Genomic DNA, 23475 nt, shown 5'->3' on the forward strand with positions numbered 1-23475 from the left:
CAGTCAGGTATACAGTATATATCATCCACAAATAAACTTAATTTATGTTCATTAGTACCTTTAATATTTGGGTCTTTTCTAATTAATTCGGCCATAGGTTCAATTACCAATACAAAAAGAGTGGGCGATAATGGACAGCTTTGTCTAGTTGATCTAATCAATTGAATACAGTCCGACATAACACCATTTGCCACAACCCTTGCTTTTGGACCTTTATATAGTGTTTATATCCAATTTATAAATATTTAACCAACTCCAAATTTAGCAAGTGTTTTAAAAAGAAAGTCCCACTCGATTCTATCAAAAGCCTATATTACATCTAACGTTACTACAACACTGTTGGTACCTTTCTTTCAAACTAGATGAATTAAACTAAGCAACCTGGTCACAATATCTGCTGTATGACGAAATTAAAAAAATAAATAAATAAATTTAAATATGTCAATTTAAAATAAAAAAAGTTAAAATTTAACTCCTCAGAATTTTGAAGAACATTTTCTTACCTCAGTCATTCTTTGGAAAGTAGAAAAATCACTTACGAACAGACTAACAATGCTACAAGGACATTTGAATCAGTACTTGGTTTTCTCTACAAACTTCTATGGAAGCTACATCACGAGGTGAGATAAACACGCTGCTTTGAATCTCATCATCATACAGCATCACTGGAAATTGCACTGCTGATAATAGTTATCAAATCCACAAAACAAACATTGTTTGAATAATTATGTAGCTCTATGACAAAGCATATCCAAATATTCTGGAGAATTTATTGATGCTGAACACCCATAACCACATGAAAAGTAGCCAGAGCACAAAGCAACAGTAATATTTATCCATTTATTGCTGAGTACAATTCTGAAATTGAAGGTTTCCATGCTTTGATTGATTGTATTAACTACTTCAGTTATTTCTCAGAACATTTTTTAAAACTAGTTTATCTTTTGAAACAGAACCCAGCGATCAAGAATGACTCCAGTTCTGCAGCTGTCAAGTACTGTGCAGGATTCACAAAATCTGCCACATGGAAGACATTACACTTTAGAATAAACTAAATCCTTTGCGTCTTCTGCAATGCTCCTCAATATGGAGTGATCACAGAGCACAGTGGTCAATGAGCACATTACAGATTTTCTCTGAATGTTTTAAGGTCATCTTGGAAATCTACCAGAGAAGAATGTAAAACAGAATACCAGTTTTGGGTATCCCTCATGAAGACAATATAGGCCACCCATCAGAAGTGCTTGAATATGATGAAAAATGTGATGCCAGAATTATGGTTTGGGAAAGATAATGATACTAGTCCACCAATGAATTGTACGGATTTTACAGTTAGTATTGATAGTACATGTCCAGAGCATTGAGATTCCTGCTGTACCATGGAACATGCCGGAAGATGTCAGATTAGCATCAGATCAGAAGCTAAGTAATTGATATTTAATTGTTTAAAAACATTTTCTCCACAAATGGCCAAAGATAGTGCTGACACACTGGAAACAGTTGCAAATTCTGTAAATGTTTGCCAATGTCAAAATGTGATTCCCAAGATTGAGGACAAAATTCACATTTTCCAGAGTCTTGTCTTTGACTTTCTTGTTCAGGGGTGAGGAAGTTGGCATAGGATTAGTGCATCTTGTTCACAGCAATGTTCAATCTTTCATACGTTTCAGAAATGAATCAATAGTGCTCAGCCTCCAAACATTCACAGAAATAAGAATGTCTGTATCCACAGTGCAAAGATTGATGTGAATTCTGAGCCAAAAGGCATTGAAAGTTGAACAGTAACCTTGTTCGCCTTCCATGAAGGGGCTTGTTGGAAGTATGAAGCACAAGTTCAATAAAAAAAGATCAAGGATCGGAAACAATGTCAGCAATGAATCACATCAACAGCTTAAAACCATGAAGCATTTAAAAATTTCAGCATGTAAACCACGTGCTTCAGAGGCATTGCTCTTTTGCAGGTGTTGCACCACCTTTTTTTAACCCTCTTGTCTGCTAGAATAGCAGCGAGTCTCATGTATCTAGATGAGAACATTTGCCAAAACCTTATAGGCTTTGGCAGTTCAAGTGCTCATCCAGATACATCTAAAATGTTTGAGTCTCTGCATCCACTTGCTCCTCAGGCTGCAAATTCCAATCACACAAGGTGAAATTATTTTACTCTACACCTCCTAAAACTTGCCTTAAACCTATTCCTTCTGATTTGAATCAGGTTTCTCACTACCTACATTACTTATGATCCTAATAATTCTATGTATTTCAAAGAGGATCTGGCTCAGCCTATTCCAATCTATCTTATTTTCCACACCAAAATTCTTGACCATAGGCCTCTCCATGGTGCATCTCTTCACCACTCCAATCACGCAGTTCCTATATTGAGGCAATCAGAACTAAACGCTCCAGCTGTGGCCAAGTATCGCCCTTGCCTTCTCGATCAACGTTACTTTCCTGTGCTGCTACATTCATGGATCCTTGTATTTGTATGCTATACTCAAGAGCAATACAAGCACTCATTCTGTATGATTTTGTATTATTAGTGCTCCCAAAAAGAATCACCCATCCCTAATTATACTCAATGTACACATGTAAACAAATAAAGAACTGTAAACAGATAATGAATGTAAACCAACCTACTGTGTAATACAGAGATATTTTTTTCTAAAAAAAAGTCAATGAAGTGCGGAAGTAAGGGTCTTTAAATAGGTCCCTGGTTGAATTTGTTGTTGAAGAGTCTGACGGTGGAGGGGTAGTAGCTGTTCCTGAACTGGAGGTGTGAGCCTTGTGGCACTTATAGCTCTTTCCTGAGTACAGCAGCGAGATCAGAGCATGACCTGGGTGGAATGGATCTTTTGTAGCAGCAGCTATACTGCTACTGAAAGAACACACAACCAGATGGGTTGAGCTCAGTGAGCAGAAAAAACTGGTTTATTGCTGGCTGCCAGACTGGACTTATACACCCAGCCCAGACCTGGCTGAGAACCACGCTGGGGGGCGCCGACGTCACTTGGGCATCATGTGGTCCCTCAGCGTGGCCTTCTGAGCCCGGTACTGAGAAGGGGAAAACCCCGACGGCGCCATTTTGGCCAGCTGCCCCACCGCGTGTATTACAAGCAGGGCCAGTTCGACTGCCTAGTGGCATGCCGCCACACTTTGATCATTTCTGCTGATCTCCAATGGCAGTAGTCCATGTAAATTTTGTCAGTGGTGGGAAGAATTTTACCTGTGATGTACTGGGGACTGTCCACTACCTTTTATTGGTTTAGCTTGGAGGCTAGGTGAGGCTCTGTTTGTGACAAATTTCGATTTAATCCAATACAAGTTCAGATGAATTTCGAATGTTTAATTAATTAATACACAAACAATATTCATTTTTTGAAAATTTTATTTAAAAGTTTTACAAAACACCTACATATGAAAAATTCTAACAAAAAAACCCTTACGACCCCCTCCCTCCCCCCACTTCCCACCTAAATAATCCCATCCCACCCATCTCTCCTCGGAGCTAAAAAAAAATTAATACTGGGTATTAATGGTTACTGCTTGGTGTGCCAACCCTTTACATCACACATACAATCACTTATTTAATATCCAAACCCATGCATCTTTGTATATTCAATTCAACATAATTTTTCCACGTAATAGCTATACATTTTCTTGCTACAGCCAATCCTAAATGTATAAATGCATGTTGAGATTTATCCAAGCGCAGTCCTGTCATTAATGTATTCATATAACCCAATAAAAACACCAACGGATCAAGTTGCAAATCCAATTTAAACAAGTTTCTCAAAAGCCTTATAATTTTTCCCCGGAAAGGTTTAATTTTTGTACATGCCCATACTGAATGTAAGAAAGTACCTATCTAAAACACAAGTCTGATGAACTAAAAGCATATTTCTTCAACTTTTCAGGGGTTAAATATTATTGAAGTAGAAAGTTATAATTAACCAAACTATATCGCATATTAATTAATTTTGGAACCTTGTCAACACACATATTTGACCATTCCTCCCAAGACGAAGTAATAATCAAGTCTTTCTCCCACTTGTCCTTCATTTTATATATATCAACCTTTTTCATCTTTTCCTGTAATAACATATACATTTCCGAAATAAACCCTTTCTTTCCTTTATCAGCAATTAATATCTCAAATTTCGTTTGACCTGGTAACACCAATTCTCATCCAAAATTTTCTAACAATAAATCTCGAACTTGATAATAAGCAAAAAAAGAATTTGGTGAAATACCAAACTTCTCTCGAAATCTATTAAAAGAAAGAAACCTACCTGCTTCAAAACAATATTCCACCAATTTTACAACTTTCATTTCTCAATCTTTCAAATAAAGATTATTTAAAGAAAAAGGAATTATTTTGTACTGATATAATGGTGATTTAGCTGAAATTTTACCTTTAGTTCCTATAGTTTGATCCCACTGCTACCAAGTGTCCATTAAATGTCTCAATACTGGCAATTTATACTTTTGCAAAAGAGAAGGATACCATTTATATATAATTTGAAGTATTTTATTTTCAAAAATCTGATCCAATTCAACCTTTGTCCACATTGGCAGTTGATCAATATCAAACAATATATTATTAAATTTTAATTGTGCCACTTCATAGTAATCCTGAAAATGTGGTAGCTGAAGTCCACCTAAATCATATCTCCATATCAACTTCTGCATAGAAACTCTTGACAACTTACCTTTCCATAAAAACAAATGGATTACTTTATTTAATTCCTTAAAAAAATTCTTCGGTACCACACTTGGAATAGACTGAAAAACATATTGAATATGAGGATATATATTCATTTTAATGCAATTAACTCATCCAATCAAAGTTAATGGCAAATCTTTCCATCTATTTAAATCAAATTTAATCTTATTTAACAACGGTATACAATTTAAACTATATAAATTTTGGTATTCTTTATTCACTATTATTCCTTCCACTATCACTCCAAGATACTTACTTTTATTAGACCATCTAAACTTAGTAAACTGTTTACAATCTGTATAATCTTCATCTGATATTGATAATATCTCACTTTTATCCCAATTGACTTTATAACCTGAAATCATCCCATATCAATTCAACAAAATTTATAACGGTTCTTAAGAATCTTTAGGATAAGATAGATATATCAACACATAGTCTGCAAACAGATTAATTTTATACTCTTGTTCACCTATTGTAATTCCCTTAATATTAATATCTTGTCTTATCGCTTGAGCCAAGGGTTCTATTACTAAAGCAAACAAAGCTGGTGACAATAGACAACCCTGTCTAGTTGATCTAGACAAATTAAATGCAGACGAAACCTGTCCATTTGTCATCACCCGAGCAAAAGGGTTGGTATATGAGGCCTTAACCCAACTAATAAAAAATGGTCCAAATTTAAATCTTTCTAACACCTTAAATAAAAAATTACACTCAACATGATCAAAACTTTTTCCGCATCTAATGCTAATATCATTGGTTGATTAAGCTGTCGTCTTGAGGCGTTAATTATTGTAAACAATTAAGTAATATTATCGGCTGAATATCTATTCTTGATAAAGCCTGCTTGATCCACATGTACTAATTTTGGTAAAAAATTAGCCAATCTATTTGCTAATACCTTTGCCACAATTTTATAATCCACATTCAGTAAAGATATTGGTCTATATGAAGTCACTTTTAATGGATCTCTATTCTTCTTTGGAATAACTGTTATTAATGCCTTTGAAAAGGACTCTGGAAATGAACCTGTTTCTGTTGCTTGTTTTAATACTCCTGTATATACAGGAAATAACAAATCATAAAATTCTTTATAAAACCATTGTAAATCCATCTTCTCCAGGAGATTTCTCACTGGACATAGATTGCAGTGCCCCTATAAGTTCCAGATCAGTAAATGAACTATCTAGTTCCCTAATATCTATTTCGTTTAACAATGGTAAATTTAAATTAGTTAAGAAAAGACACAATCTGATCCATATCTTGCGTACCTTCAGATGTATATAAATTTTGATAAAATGTATAAAACTCTTCATTAATTTTCTGTGGTTTATATGTTATCTCTGAATTCTTCCTAACTGCATTAATCGTTCTAGATGCTTGTTCAGTCTTCAGCTGCCAGGCTAAAAACTTATGAGCCCTCTCACCCAGCTCAAAATAACTTTGTTTCAATCATTGAATCATTTTCTCATAATTATAAGTTTGCAAAGTATTGCAACGTATTTTTAATTTAAAAGATAGTTGTACCTTAGTATCCTCAGTTAAATTCTTCTGAAATTTCTTCTCTAACACTGCTATTTCTTTCTCTAGATTTTGACTCTCTGCCAAATACTGTTTCTTCACTCTCACTGTATAACTAATAATCTGACCCCTTAAATACACCTTTAATGCATCCCATAAAATAAATTTACTCTGTACTGAACCTGCATTTGTTTGTGGATAAAAAAGCAATCTGATCTCTTATGTATTTAAGAAATTCAGGTTTCTTTAACAAAATTTCATTAAATCTCCAGCTATAAGTAGTTTCTGGCACTTCCAAGCCAGGACAAGAAACTAACAATAACGAAGGGTCAGACACAATCCTATTCTTATATTCAGCATGAGTAATTCTACCTTGCAATTGTGCCGATACTATAAATAAATCAATTCTTGAAAATGAATCATGTCGGGCAAAGTATAATGAAAAATCCTTTTCAGTCAAGTTCAACCACCTCCATATTTCCACTAAATTTAATCCTCTCATCAACTCCGTTATTCTTTTAGCCATTTTAGTTTTCTTCACAGTCTTTGGAGATTTAACCAAGAATGGATACAAACAACAATTAAAATCCCCTCCTACCAAAATATTCTCATTTGATTGATTCAAATTCAAAAATGTGCCCGTAATAAATTGCACATCATCTTCATTTGGTGCATACACATTCATCAAAGTCGAAGGTTCTGAAAATATTTTACAGTTAATCTTCAACACTCTACCTGTATTGGCAGAGAAAGACTCCAAAATAATGGGCACTTTTTTGTGTATCAAAATTGGTACTCCTCTATCTTTAGAGCTAAAGGATGATGCAATCACATGACCAACCCAATCTCGTTTCAACTTCAAATGTTCTTTCTCAGTCACATGAGTTTCCAGTAGAAATGCAATATCCACCTTCACCTTCTTAATATAACCCAGTATTTGTTTCTGTTTTCAGATGATTAAGCCCTTTAATATTAAATGTCACAAAATTCAAATTATTCATTATTCCCTTCAGAGTGGCACCCAACACAGCTAACCTTTACGCTAAATAAAAGCTCCGAAAAAAAATCCACACTAAAACTACTAATATAAAAATAAAACTTAGAATTACAAAAAAAAACCCAAATACTACAAAAAACTCTATATATAAAAAAAAAACCCCAACCAAATTAATTCAACAAAAAAACTGCAAAAGCAGTACCCCCCTTGATGACTGGATGTGGTCAATACCGCCAGTGGCAGTTGACTTCGAAATCAGCAGGGGCATCTAACTCCCCCCGAGAGGACCTCCAAAAAAAGTACAGTCAGTCATCTTATGGTCCAGATTGAGTTTGAGTGTCCTCCTCCACGTCAATCAATTGCACAGTTTCCAACCTTTCCATCCCATTCCGTTTCTTGGTCTTGACTATATTCACCGAAGGTTTCATTGACAAGTCGTGGTTCAATTTGTAATCTGGCAAAGAATTAGCAAATGTTAATGCATCCTGAGCCTTCTCAAGAAATTGAGATTGATATTGCCCATAAAAGACTTTCAATACTGCCGGGTATCTAAATGCAAATTTATATCCCTTCTTCCACAATACTGCCTCAGCCGGATTGTACTCCTTACGTCTCTGTATAACCTCCTGACTTAAATCTGCATAAAAGAAAACCCTTCTACCCTGAACCATCATAGGGTTCTGAGCAACACAGGCTTTCAGTACCCCAAGATGTAAAATCATCTCTCGGTCCTGATATCTTAAACACCTAATTAAAACTGCTCTTGGAGGTTGACCTGGGAAAGATTTTCTTAATGTTTGATGAGCTCTATCCAATTCCAAACTGTCTGGAAATGATTCAATCCCCAACATTTCTGGAATCCATATACGAAAAAATTTCGTAGGGTCTGATCCTTCAATATCTTCCAGAAGTCCAACTATTTTAACATTATTTTGTCGGCTCTGATTTTCCAGTGAATCAATTTTCTGCAAAAAGACATTCATTTGAGCTTCCCATCCTGTAAACGAGTCTTCAATCTGATCCATTCTATCCTCAATCTTCTTAAAATTTATCTTGTATTTTATCAACTGCTGTCAAGCACTTGTTACGATCCACTTTCATAGATGCAATTTCTCCACACATTTTTCCTTTTACTTCAGCAAATTATTAATCTATATTATGGAAACTAGTGGTCATATAGGTCATAATATTCTCATTTTGTTTTGATAACTCCTCAAACATAGTAACTACATCAGGTCCAAGTGAGGGGCTCATTAAAACAAGTGAAGTAATGGATTTAAAAGGTAAAGCCATTTTTGTAGTTCTGGGCCTACCTTAAATTGTTTCTGCAGCCACCATCAAAGTTACTGATCTTCTTCGTCCAAAAATTCCAAATTTTCTTCTTCTTCTTCGGGCATTAAAATTTCTTCCCTAGTGGCCTGGCTATGGGTTTGAACCCCTCTCAACCTCGTTGCCCTGCAACCTGGAACTGATCCAGGACTTCACACACGCACAAGGTCGCACGCATGCCCAGAGCACCTGTAGTACGGTAGCGGGTGTATGACAGCACATCGCTGTGCACCAGCATGCTGCCGGCCATGCTTTCAGACTCGTCCCGTGATCTTAGCCACCCTCGTCCACACATGTTATCTTGCGCCTGCAGACATCCCGGCCTGACACCAGGACAAATGTATCAGCGCCATCTTGAGCAGTTCCATGCATTGGAGACACCGACTTCACTTCCAACCTCCCAGGAGATGTCCTCTGGGACTTCGGATCCATACTAAATTGTTCCTGATGCTTCTTCTGTAAGGTAGGCCTAGTTTCTTCACTTTTTTCTACCACTTTAAAAACCAACTTTTTTGACTTTTGACCTTTCCCTTTCTTAATTTCCTGTAACTTCAGCAATTAAGGTTCTGTCTCACACACTTGTTGAGTTTTTACATTCTGTAAATTTCAGGCATTAAAATAGTCCAGTCGGGGAGAGGTGAATCCCCGCATCTTTGTCCTACACCATCTTGCCACGCCACGCCACACAAATGATATTCTTTAACATTCTATGAAATGTCTACAAATAACTATGTCCATAGTAACAATCCGTAGTAAAGTTCTATATGTAAACATTCTATGAATCCATGATAACAAATCATCTGTGTTAATGGTAAACAACAAGTATGCAAGCCTGATTCACCCTCCCTCATTTACACCGCCATATTGTTCAATGCACACTAATGATACCGAATTCATGCCCCCAACTCTTGGGCATGTGCCAACCGAATTCCAATAAATGAACCCACTGCTCATGCGTCAACCGAAAATGGCCACGCCCAGCCTAAAGACCCCGGGATGCTGACTAACAAGGTAAGTATGCACATTTGACCCCTACAATACTGACCCTAATTATTATAATGAGGCAGAATGTCTCAAATAATAATTACATAATTTTATAATCAATTATAAATAACAATCAAACACACCATTCAAACATTATACAGATCTTTTTCTTCTTTGATTAGGTCAGAGGTTACCACCACAGAGCCTTGAAAAAGAGTGATCTTTACCATCACTCTGGACCAGTAAAGTCTGTAACCTGTGTAGTGAGCAAATAAAAACAACAAAATAAATTCAGTTTGCACTTATCAAAGTTCCTCCGTGTCATGCAGAAGGCAGACATTGTTGCGTCTGATGTGAGACCATTTCTGTCCTGGGTTTTAAAATCTTTCTGACAGTGTCTTAACCACAAAGTGATCATTTTCTTCAACAAACATTGGTTTGCAATTCTCAATATGATCTAGCTGATCAGTGGTACAGACTCCCAAGATTTCAAATGGCTCTCTTTTGACTTCATGAATAGAGACCATATATTATTTTGAAGAACTCGAATGCTCTGTTCAAATAATGACATCATCTTTGGAAGATAAAGAATCTTTGATCCAGAGTACACTTGCGTCCCTGAGTTACAACATTGACCAGAAACCTCAGACCTTCCTTAAACAGAAAAGACACAGCTTTCCTTTTGTTTACCACGAGTTACCTCTTCAGCCTGTCACTTGGATTTCTTCTTTTCTTCAGCATTCTGCACCTCATAGTAAGAATTTGAGCTCTTAGAATCAAATTTTGAAGATTTTTTTTCCCGCAACAGGTTTGCTCATCTTTTACTTTCTTTTCTGCAGTTGGTTATAGATAAAGTAAGATTCAAACTAATCAACTGCCACAGCATTTGTAGAATCCTTCTGTAAAGAAGTAGACTGATTCCACTTATGGCTCCTTCAGATCTCTTAAACTAGAACTGCAGCCTTTTCAGCCACTATGGCTTCTATTGCCTTTTCCTGCAATTCCATATCCAATTTTGCAATTTCCAATTCAGTCTCAGTTTCAGTTAGTTTATTTTGAAGCCTTTAATTAGATTTTTAATTAGATTCTCCCTGTATTCTTTTGATAAGAAATTAACATTCTTATTATCTTCTGAGAAGTTAGTCACTTGACCTGGAGTGAAAAGGTCATGTGATTGATTGGTACTTCTGCTGTCAGCCCTGCTGTCGTAAACTCGAAATGTCTGAATTTCTTCATTTTACTTCTAACATTGCTGAAGTGTAATATCTTTTTTTTTCTGCAATGTTATTAGCTGGGCCTTTAATTGATTCAACTGCCTTGTATTATTAACCAATAACCTGTTCTCTTTCAAAATATGAATCTCCTCCTCCAAATCTTTTGCATCTTGATGAGGCTGAATCCCCTTTCTCAATGATCTGCATTCATTTCTTCAGCAGTTATTCTTTTCTTACACTCTCTGACGTCACAAATTCTATCTGCAATTAATCTTTCTGGTAATTGTTTTATCTAATATTTCCAAGCCCCTTTTCAACATTTTGTCCTCTGAAGACAGTGGCACCAATTCTGCAGCCAAATGCTCCTTTATTCCATCAGTGCAATTTTCTGTGTTTTGCAGTGATTTATTTTAGTCCTGATTCAGATTTAGTTATATAGGAATATTCACCAGAGGTAATTGCAGCATCTTCCAATACATAATTTTCATTTATTTTTGAGGAAAAAAAATTCTTCAATTTTGGTTCAGATGCCTTTGATATTTTCCACATTGATCTGCTTTCTTCAGGAGTGGTTTTCTTATTTACTGTCTGGAAATGCTGTTCCCAACGCTCATCAAGTTTCACAACCGAAATCCTGTTGATCGCTCCTGAACAATATCATCCTTTCCTCCTAGTGGTCCATTAATTGTCCAACCAAGCATGGTTTTAATAGCGCAAGATCCATCTCCCACACTCCGTACTACTTCTAGTGGTTCCAGAACCTTTGGCACTTCTGAACAAATCAGCATCTCTATCTCAGAACGAATTCCAGGCAGCTAAACCTTCTCCAGATAAGACCACCAGATATGTTTTGATGTGCGATGTTTCCTTTGTGCACAGGCATAGTCTTGTTGCTGTGCATTCCAGTAAAATCTAAGCTGGAAACAATGCTAGTTTCAATGACCTTCCTTTGACCAATAGTGTTCAATAGAATCTTTGACTTTCTTCCCTGTTGTATTCCCCTTCCTGGTCTTGACTTGTACAGACACTATTGGGAGTTTGCAATGATCCTCACCAGCCCCAGTAAGACCACTTGTCCGAACCGAGGCTATAACACTATTTTCTGCTGCTTCCTTTGTTTTTGCTTGCTCCTTTTCAGTCTCTTTCTTTCTTTCGTGGATATGCAGCATTCTGGGATGCTTCAAACCACATATTTTGCCGCTAAGTTGCTTCTTGCACTTTTTGCTGATGTTCCCTTTACAGTCAGCCAAAACATACTCCATTTTCTTTTAAGAAAGCGATTTTCTCATTATGTTCCTTCTTTTCCAACCATGAAAACATTTCCAGAGCATGTCCACCTTCACAGAACAAACAGCTCTTCTCAGCAGGCAAACTCTCCTTTTCCTCAAGTTATTTTATCCTTTCCTTATCTGCAACTGTCACCGTTACTTTCTTTTAATCTTGGATGAGGCTGTAAGTGGGACCTCCTTACATCTTTGCTTACCATTGGAGTGTTTTTAATATTTCCACACTGGATCTGTTGCAATGTACACCTGCCATTCAACGAAATCTAGCATATCCTTAAAGGTAGCTCTTTGATCATATTTTTTCTAGCAATCACAGCCCAAAGTTCTCCATATATCCATCAGCCGGTAGGATAATTTCCTTAGGATAATTAGCATATTACCAGGCATGTCAAGCTCTTGTATGTAGTTGATATCTTCCATGCCATTTCAACATAATCTTAGAAAAAGGGTGTAAGCTTGTAGAGCTTTCATGTCATCGGTTTTATTGATGAGCATTAAAGAGCCTTCTCTCCATAAGCTGTAGCAATTCTATGCATGTTGCCAAAATGTTCCTGTAGTAAAGACTTAGTTGTGTTGAATCCTCTATCTGGGGGCATATGTTGACAACTCCTTACAAGTTCCTTTGGCTGTCCTCTTATGAACTGCTCCAAATAATGAAGACAATCTTGCTTTCAATATTGCGTTCCAAGGATCTAATGAACGCTTGCAACTGAAGTGCGTCACAATCAAAAAGCTGAATCTCCTTCTTGGAAAAAGAGAGAGACTGTAGCTGGATTAACAATGCAGCAATTTCATTTTGCCTTTCCGTAGCTGTAAATTACTCTATTCAACCACAGCTTGTAGTAGGTAATGTGGCTGAAAAAGTCACCCGTGCAGGTTTTCCCATATTTCTGATGTCAGGGCTGTGGCGATTTACCAGAACTGAGCCACAGCTCTGTCTGCAGTTGTTACCACTGGTGCTTGTGGATGGGTAACACTGTGCTTTTGGAAGATTAGGGCATGTATATTCATGTCTTGTAACTGTGGTGCAAAAGAATCTTTCTTCAATTCAAATGGTTCTTTTCCTGTTGTTCTTTTGCAAAATATGACTCTATACCATCATACACTTTAGATAAGTTATTTCAAACACCAGATCCTGTTGAGCCTTCTCGTATCCTTATTATTATTAGCAGCAATGTTTGTTTTCAGCTTCAGCTGATCCTTTTCCCTCTTTAGCTCCCCCCTATCTTCTCCTCCTGTTCTTCTCAGATATGTTTATCCTTAAGCAATTTTGATTGTGCAAGAAGAGTGGCCATTGCGTCTCAGTCTTTATACATGCAGATGCAGTACTTTAAGTACGGGAATCTTTGGAGCTCAACCTAGAAAAACTTTGTTTGCTTCTTCTGCTTCCAACATTTGGCACATGGTTGAACTTCCTCCTGTGTGTCAGATGTTGCTTCAATATTTAATTCTTTATCCACCCTTTGCATCTTCATCCTCTTCATCACCATTTGGTGACACACCTTCAGCCATTTGCAATGATACTGTCTTTAGTAATGGGCCTTTTCTTCTATTGCCTTTTCAAGGAAAAAACAAGGAAAAAGCTGCCTTTTCTTCTATTGCCAGCTTCAGTCTCGCCTTAAGAACATCTTTGACACCATTTGTATCTCAACTCAGTCGCTTCAGTTCTGCTCTGAAATCTGCAATCCGCATGTCTTCAATACATCGCACCTCCACAATGACACCAGTGGTGACTGTGGCCCATATTACTCATCTTATTCCACCATTTGTCAAGCTCGAGCATCAACCACACACAACGCAAGCCTGACTCAACAGTTGCCAATGGACTAGTGGCAGCAAATCCATCCTGCATTCAAAAAAGATATGCAGGAGTCCGCAGATGTAAGCCTACTGCTTCTGATGGCGGTAATGTGCTGCTGTCCACAAGCGAGTTTCCACCACAGCATCTGCCAATAATATCGCTGATTTTCAAGTAATGGCTCTACCAATTTGTCTACAGAACACCCTGCTACAAGATTAGAAGCTTGTACTCCTCTCTGGCTGACACTCGGACCAATGAATGTGGTCTGCAACTAGCTCATGGTATTTCCAAGATGGCCACTATTATTTTCACTATCACTCCAAAACAGAGGGATTATTTTCCTATTTTCTGTTCCAACAATAATTTTTTTGTTGACTAATTATAATGACTACTATCCATAAAAACCACTTGGAGACTAGGTGAGACTCTTGTTTGTGATGCGTTTTGATTTAATCCAATACAAATTCAGATAAGTTTCAAATGTGTATTTATTAACATACAAAACTTGTAACAATCTTCTTTACATTCTATGAAATATCGATAAATAACTATGTGTGCAGTAATAATCTGTAGTCAAGTTCAAAATGTAAATGGTCTATAAGTAAATCTGTGATAATAAAATGTCTGTGTTAACGGTCAAAAAATATGCAAGCCTGACGCACCATCCCTCGTCGACACTGCCATAATACGTACTAACAATCCTGAATTTGCGCCCCAAACTCCCGAGCATGCGCCAACTGAACCCCAATATGGGAACCTACCACTAATGCGCACAGGAATCAAGATGGCTACACCTAGCCGATGGACCCCAGGATGCCGGCTAACAAGGTAAGTAGGACTTTCCACTCAGATGTATTGGTGACCCCATAGCAGGCTGTGAGGCAGCCAGTCAGCAGATTTTTACACTATAAAAGTGTGACAAGGTTTCAGATATCATACTGAACTCTGTAAACTCCCAAGGATATAGAGGTGCTGACGTACATTCTTCACGATGATATTAGAAGCTTGGGTCCAGGAAAGGCTCTTCAATATAGTGACTCCCAGGAATTTAAATTTGTTCACCCTCTCTACTTCTGATCCCCCAATGATTACTGGATCATACACATCTGTTTTCCTTGTCTACAATCAGCACCTTGGTTTTGGTGACACTGAGTGAGAGGAAGTTGTTACTGCACCATTCAGCCAAGTTTTCAACCTTCCTCCTGCACGCTGACGTGTCGTCCTTTTTATACTGCCACCCTATTGTGGTATCATCAGCATATTTGTAAATGCTGTTGTTATCACATCAGGCCACACAGTCAAGGGTGTAAAGTGAGTAGAGCAGCGGACTAAGTACCCTCCGTGGAGCTCAGGTGCTGATGAAGACGGTGGAGTTGTTCTTGCCAATCCGCACTGATTGGGGTCTGGAGGTGAAAAAATCTAGGATCCAATTACACATTGGGGTAGAGAGGCCCTGGTCTTAGTTATTAGTTGAGGCATGTGATGGCATTGAATGCCAAACTGCAGTCAATAAAGAACATCCTAATATATGCCTCTTTACTGCCCAGGTATTCTAGGGATTTGGGTAAAGCCAGTGGATGGCTTCTGCTGTAAACCTGTTGCTGAAATAAATTAGAACAGATTCATGGCATCGCTCACACAGGAACTGATATGCTTCAACACTAGCCTCTCAAAACACTACCACTGTGGATGTGAGTACCACTGGTGGGTAGATTACCACACTCTTCTTGGGCACTGAAATGATTCAGGCCTGCTTGAAACAGGTGGATTCCACACCCTGCCAGAGAAATGTTGAAGATATCCATGAATTCATTGGTCAGTTGTTCAGCATCTGCTTTCAGTACTTGCCAGGTACTCCACCAGGACCAGGTGTTTTCCTTGAATTCACTCTCCTGAAGGCAGCCCACACATCATCTTGAGATACTGATAGTAGAGGATCATCAAGGGACATGGGGGCGCTCAGTGTTTTTTCCTTGTTCTGGTTGTCAAATCAAGCACAGAATGTATTGAACTGCTCTGGAAGTGAAGCTTGGCTGGATTTGGTTTTATAGCAGATTATGTAATTTCGGCCCTGCCACAGCTGTCGGGTATTCTTTGCTGCTTCCATTCTCATCTGGAATCTCAACTTCACCCAGGAGATCGCTTTTCATAGGTCATACTTTCTGCTTGTTGAGCATTCCATATCTCTGGACTGAAATGCCTGTGATCTGGCTATAGCAGATTCCAGATTTCATTGTTCATCTAGGGCTTCTGGTTGGGGAAACATCCCTCTTTACTGGAAACAGGTAAGCATCCATCTCTTCAATGGACTGCCCCTGTGGTCTCTAAATGTTACCCACATCACCCTCTTATATTTAACATAAAATGCTTTTGAATTTTCCTTAATCCTCGCAGCTAGCACTATTTCACATCCCCTTTGCTCTCCTAATTTCTTTTTCAGTATTCCCCTACACTTTCTATAGCCTGTTAAGCTTCGAGTTTTCAGTTCTGTGAACCTGAAACCTTCTTAATTTGTTATCCAACCCTTGACATCCATTGGCAAATAAGATTTCTTAGAATTTTTTTTTGTCCCATCCCCTCACTCTAATAGAAATATGTTGGGCCTGAAATCTCGCTAGATAAGATATCATTGCTTTATTGCCATACACATTGTACAATATACATAAGCATGAAATTCTTACTTGCTGCAGGCAAGAAAATTGAAAGGAGACAATAAATTGTAGTGCGCGTCGAAAGAACCAAAGACTTGTTGATTCAAACCAAGGGTTTTATTAACTAAAAGACTGGAGCATATCACAAGTAGGTCAACCAGTCCGGAATGACCTGGTCTGGCTAGGAGCAATCCTTTAAGACCTGCCAGTAGGTGTGGCTGCACTCTCAGCCAATCACAGTCATCCTACACTACCATCTGTACATATGTACATATACACATAGGTGATAGAATCTGTACTATCACATAAATACATATTTAAATTATAAATATTCACAGTAATCCTAATTCAAAAAGTGAGTTGCAATAGTGCAGACACTCCATGATAAGTGAGCCAAGGGGAGGTTCAAAAGCCTGATAGCTGTTGACCTCTCAGCTCTGTTCTTCAGTGAGAGAGGTTGTGACCAGGGTGATGAGGGTCTTCTCAAGGCAGTGCCTCACATAGATGTCTGCAATGGATGGGACACCAGAACCTGTACTGGACATGGCTATGTTTGCTTCCTTCTGTGTTCCTAGACATTTAAATTGCCAAACCAGTATGTGACATAACTAGCCTGTTTATTTCTACAGCATCTGTAGAAGTTTGATGGAGAATCCAACTACATGCCAAAATTTGTGAGTCTCCTTTGGAAGTCGAGGCATTTGTGTGGCCTTCTTCAGGGGTGCTTCGAGGTCTTCTGAAATATTGAAGTCCAGGAATTTGACTGTTCTAACTCTCTCCACCTCCTTCCCATCAATGCAGACAGGTGAGTGGCTCTTCTGCTTCCCCTTCTTAAAAATCAACAATAAGCTCTTTGATCTTGATAATGCAGAGAGCAAAATTGCTGTTCTGGCACCACCTAACCAGATTTTCAATCTTCATCCTATATTCTGACATTTCCAGTTATTCAGCCAATAATGATGGTGGATATCGAGTTGCAGCTGAACTTAGCTATGCTGTCATGGGGGTACAAGTAAAAGACAGGGGGACTAAGGACACAGCCTTGGGGTTCTCCAGTGTTGATGGCTAGTGTGGAGGAGGTGATGTTGTCAATTCACACATTGGGGTTTCCTAAGAACCTGATGTAGGTGTGTTACAACATCAAGACCACAGGAACAAAGTTGAGGGCCAACAATGTGGCATGACTGTTGTAAGGTAAAAACATCATGAGATGGGACCGGAGAAGGAGTCACCCAGTACTAATGAGTAACAGAATGCAGATGTGACCTTGTACACTCAAGATAAGCTTTTCACTAACAAGAATGATGTGCAGCAGACTAACAGAGAAGGATAGCAACAGTTTATTCATTGGACAATGTAATGGTATGATAATTTACTAAGTACGTATCCTGAGGTATAAAAAAAAAACACCACTTGCTCATTACGGCAGAATGCGCCTTCTCCAACTAACACCGTTAGTTGCAAGTGTTACAATCCGGTAATAAAGAACAAAGAACCTTGATTTCGACTCAGTCTGGTGTCTGACTCACTCATTCATGAACAAAGCAGACCTAACACTGTTGAACTTTGGAGTTACCTAAATAATTGCCCATCTATTTCCCTTCTTTTACCCAGTTGCTAACATGAATGTGAACTACAACTTCTGCATGAATAATTCACTAAGAAGGAAAAGTTTACTTTGGCTTGCTACTAGTATTCTTACATCCAAGGGAATAAATGACAGCTAATGATCTTGCTCATGAGGACCTAAACCCAGGTCCATCCTTTATCCCTTTATCAACTTTTGAACATTTCAACCAAAAAGCTAACTACTCCTTTCTACAGATACTGACCGACGCAAGCATGTTGTTTTTTTTTTATTTTGAATTTTAAGTATCTGCAGCTTTTTGACTTCCCTAGTCAAGATTCTGCCTGCCTTGGTCCAATAACACAATTTGAAGGCAAACAAAAAACCAGAAACATTCTATAACCCAAATCAAAGTTATGTAATGTTGATCGTCAATTAAAGTTTGCCATGCTAAAATTTGCCAACACATTTTCACATATTAAAACAGTGATTACAATTTAAAATTATTTCCTTTTTTTTCCCCTATTCTCACCACATTTCAGAGGTTATGAAATATATTTTATCTTACTAGCTTTACACTTTAATGGTCAAATTAAAATCAAGTCATGTAAAGCTCTGTAATAGATTAAGATTTCAGATTTATTGTCAGAGTACATACATGACTTCACATACAACCTTGAGATTCTTTTTCTTGCGAGTGAGGCAGAATTACCACACATTGGTAGTACAAATTGTACACAATATACACATGTAAACAAATAAAGAACTGTAAACAGATGACAAATATAAACAAACTGACAGTGTAACTGAGAGAATTTTTAAAATATCAATAAAGTGCACAAATAAGAGTCCTTAAATGAGTCCCTCATTGAGTTTATTGTTGAGGAATCTAATGATGGAGGGATACCAGCTGTTCTGGAACCTGGTAGCGTGGGTTTTGTGCCACCTATACTGTACCTCTTTCCTGATGGCATTAGCAAGAACAGAGCATGTGCTGGGTTGTGTGGATCCTTGACGATTGATGCTGTTCTCCGACAGCAGCGTTCCCTTTAGATGTTCTCAATAGAAGGGATGTGTCCACTACCTTTTAGACGGCTTTATGCCCAGGAGTATTGATGTCCCCATACCAGACTGAAATGCAGCCAGTCAGCACTGTTTCCACTATATATCTGTAGAAATTTCCCAGTGTTTCTGGTGTCATACCAAACCTCTGCAAACTCCTGAGGAAGTGAAGGTGCTGATGTGCTTTCTTCCTGATGCCATTAGTGTGCTTAGAGTCCAGGAAATATACTCCGAGATAGTGACACCCAAAAACTTAAATTTGCTCACCTCTCCACCTCTGATTCCCCAATGATCACTAGATTGTATACCTCTAGATTTCTCTTCCTGATGTCAACAATCATCTCCTTGATTTTGTTGACATTGACTGGAAGGTCTATGTTGGTGCATCATTCAGCTAATTTTTCAATCTCTCTCCTGTATGCTAACTCATCACCTTTCTTTATACAACCCACTACCGTGGTATTGTTGGGAAATTTGTAGATGACATTATTATTGTACCAAATCACACAGTTGTAGGTGTAAAGTGAGTAGAGCTGGGGGCTAAGAACGTAGCCCTGTGGTGCTCTGGGGAAATATTCTTATCAATCCTCACTGATTGTGGTCTGGAGTAAGGAAATGTAGAATACAATTACACAGTGGGATATTGATTCCCAGGTCTTGAAATTTGCGATTAGTTTTGAGGGGATGATGATGTTAAATGGAGAACTGTAGTCAATAAACAGCATCCTGATGAATGCATCTTTGCTGACTGGTTGTTCTGGCGGTTTGTGTAGAGCCAGTATGATAAGCAAACTGGAATGTATCCATGTCACCTCTCAGACAGGAGCTGATATGCCAGCTTTTTAAAACACTTCATCACTGTTGATATAGTGCTACTGATTGATAGACATTAAGGCAGGTTACTACACTCGATGCAGGTACAAATTGAAGTTACATCTTGGAAAAACAGTGGAAGCAATATTAATTGCCTGCTTTACAATTAAGATGAACAAATATAAAAGATAGCAATAAATTTAACAGCATACCAAATGTAGTTTAGACATTTAAAATATCTAAATGTTCAAAAGTAGGCAATTCTTATTTTTTAAATCAATTCATGATACATCTGCACAAGGCCAATCAACTGCAGAATTATGAGAACTTTCAGGGTCGCACACAGTACATTTTACTATAAAAATGAACAAGACAAACCTACATGGTACATCCTGAACGGTCGGGACATAAAAAATCCTCTCATTGCACTTGCTTCCTTCACAACAACAGAAGAACACTTCGGGGCTCTCTTTTGTTTCGATACATTCACCCCTGCAAACAAAATTATACAGACTGCCTTATTATTTGGTCAGTCAAGTAGCTGTAATGGACTTTAAGTTTAATTGGTAGAGGATGATTTAAACATTTCAAAAATAAGTGCATAAATGGCTTTAAGTAAATACAAGAAATAGAAATGCACAATATAAAAGGGTTCAGCATATGAATCGTGAATATACAAAAGGCAAGTTATGCTTGACTAACCATATTAAATTCTTTGAGGCCTTGGCTAAAAAGGATAAAGGAGAATGAGTAAGGGGTACCTATATTTTCAATAAAGTCTCATAAGCAATTGGTTAGGACAGTGGAATATTCTAGCATGGACTGAAAAATGCTCAATAGACAGAAAGTAAAGACTGGAAATAAACAGGTCTTTTTCAGGTGGGCTGACTGAGATTAGTGAGGCATCACAAGGCCCAGCATGGGTCTTAGCTATTCACAAAATAATTGGCAATGGACAACATTTCATCATTTTTATCTTAAATATACTCAATAATGGAGCCCCCAAGACTTCACATTTTTCTAAATTTGAGTATGTAGATCAGACTATTTTAATCTCTCCTTATGAGAAAAACATTGTGTAGCTTGGAGGGTGCATGCAGGAGGTGGCATTTCCTTGCACTTCTCGATAGTAAAGGCAGCAAGTGTTGTTGGAGGAGCCTGGATGAGTAACTACTATACATTCTGTCATCGGTACCGACTGCAGCCATTATACACTGGTAACATAGAGATTGAATATTTAGTGAGGTAGATGGAATACCAATGAAGTGAGGTACCTTATCTTGGACAGAATCAAGCTTCTTGAGAGTTCTTATAACCATATATAACCACACAGCACAGAACAGGCCAGTTCGGCCCTACTAGTCCATGCTAGTCCCGCTGACCAGCACCCAGTCCATAATATCTTGAACTGCACTTTTCCAGATATTCCAATATACTTCTAATTTGTGCCCTGTAGATGGTGGAAAGGAGTTTGGAGTCAGGAGGCAAGTCACTCACCGTAGCCTCTGATCTCATCTTGTAACCACAGCAGGGTGGCCACCCACAGGTGTTTATGGCAGAAGGCTCTGAGATGATACTGCTATTGAATGTCAAGGGTAGCTGGTTGGATTCTTTTTCATTGAAGGTATTCATTATGTGGCACCTTTGAGGCATGGATACTACTTATTTAAACTTTAATTGAGTTATGTGACATGGGGAGAACAACAAAAATTGAGAGCAAGAATGGATCAACTATGATCTTATTGAATGGTGGAGCAGACCCAAGGAATGGACCTCCTAACTCAAGTTGCACTGTACCTACATATTGACATTTTCCCCAATATTATTTCTTCAGTCTCTATCTGCCATAGGTACCTACATCAACTTCCTTTAGACTTTTCCTCCTTGTATATCCATGGAAGCATTTCAGGAATCTGTCACAAAATACAAGCAATTTTTTTTTGCCTACTTGTCATAGCAGTTCCAATCATCCAGCCAACAGCCTCCTTTCACAATTTCAATGGAACCAGAGTTGTTCTTCCACGTGGCATAACAGTGTCCCCGTTTATCTTTTTCTTCAACACAGTTCTCAATCCCAGTGTGATTTGTTCGGTCTTTCTCCCTGTTAGCATTATAGATGATGCATACTTGCTTTTCAGATCGACCAAGTATAGCACCTTAAAGGAAAAAAATTGATTGGATTCAGTCTGACAAATTTAGAAATAAAGGCCAATAAAACATTTAAACCAAGAAATCAACAGCATATTGCACCATATACTAGCAAATAAGAACAGATGTACATTGGGTACAGCATTTTTTTTCCATTTCATTGATTAAACGATTAAACATTCACATATGGAAATAGTAAGAATGTATAATCATGTATAGTATTAACAATGATAGAAACAGATGGGGCTCGTGCTGCAGCTGCTGTAATGGCATTCTTGCTCTTCCTGAGGATCTGGGAAGAGAGGGGAGTGGAGACACAGTGCTCCTCCATGGGGTCTTGCTCCACTGTCGTGATGCCAGTGGCCCGGTATGGGGTTTTAAACAGCCTATGGAAGGGCCCCAGCTACATTAAAAAAAATGAATATACAAGAAAAACCACTGAGGTCTAGGCCCAAGGTGGCAGCATCCATGATTGACAGTAGACCATGAGGATAATGGACTCCAGCGAATTAATGGATTGGCACAGAGCATCTCCCTGCCAAAAAGAAACCTGGGAGTTGACCCTACAGGGTCGGTAACCACTGGCTGCAGACTGCTTTAGATTGGCAGCTTAAGGACTCACATCAATCTGCAGTCTGCTGGAGAATGGTTGGTGGGAACCAGGTATTGTGACAGGGATGCATGTGGGTGCTGATGACAAGGGCTCCCAAAGAGCCTAGGGCACTGACATCTGTGATTCAGAACTTGGAGCTTGAGTTCATCACTGGAGTAGACAGCTGCAGAGGGTGCTGGAGTGTAGAACATGAACCCGTAGAACTCTTGTCCCTCTGAAGGGAATCTCTTTTGCTTATCTTTCTCTGATTGATGGGGCATCAGGCTGGTGTTGTTTCTTTTTGTGCCTTTATGGCAAGAACAAATGGACAAAATTTCTGTTTTTAACACAATGCAATAAAGGAATCTTGGAAACAACTGAATACGGTACACAAGCATTCACAGAGGCAAATTAAAATATAGTTCTGTGGTGGGCCTTCGCAGCTCCCCCACGGGGCCTCACAAAATGAAGGATGAACACGACGATCCAGCAGGCTGCACTAGGACAGCAGCGCTGCCCTCCAATTGGCCACAACCAAAAGAGCTCAACTGGCCTATCAGGGAAAACAGATCACAAGCACACTAGTCAGTGCTGAGAGGGCTGTGATCCCAATAAAGCACAGTGTGTTAACTACACTCGACTGGGTTCGTGTCATTCTTTCTGGGAACAGCGTGTTCTTTCTGAGCTAACCTGCATGCAGCTATAACTTCTCCTGTGCTGTGGGCTCCACAGAGCCATAGCTTGTAGCTGCAAGCTACAGTTCATCAATTCAGCATTTGCGTATCAA

The 23475-nt window shown here is 38.4% G+C and overlaps 1 protein-coding gene across 1 annotated transcript in view; it reads right to left on the bottom strand.

Annotated features, from left to right (window-relative positions):
- The window catches only part of acvr2aa (activin A receptor type 2Aa), a 164968-nt gene that overhangs the window by 41828 nt on the left and 99665 nt on the right, over window positions 1–23475 (bottom strand). The window contains 2 exon segments of the mRNA XM_069934990.1: window positions 20331–20440; window positions 21897–22104. Coding sequence (XP_069791091.1) covers window positions 20331–20440; window positions 21897–22104 — 318 coding nt within the window.

Source organism: Narcine bancroftii, chromosome 4, assembly GCF_036971445.1.
Source record: "Narcine bancroftii isolate sNarBan1 chromosome 4, sNarBan1.hap1, whole genome shotgun sequence".
Lineage (NCBI taxonomy): Eukaryota > Metazoa > Chordata > Chondrichthyes > Torpediniformes > Narcinidae > Narcine > Narcine bancroftii.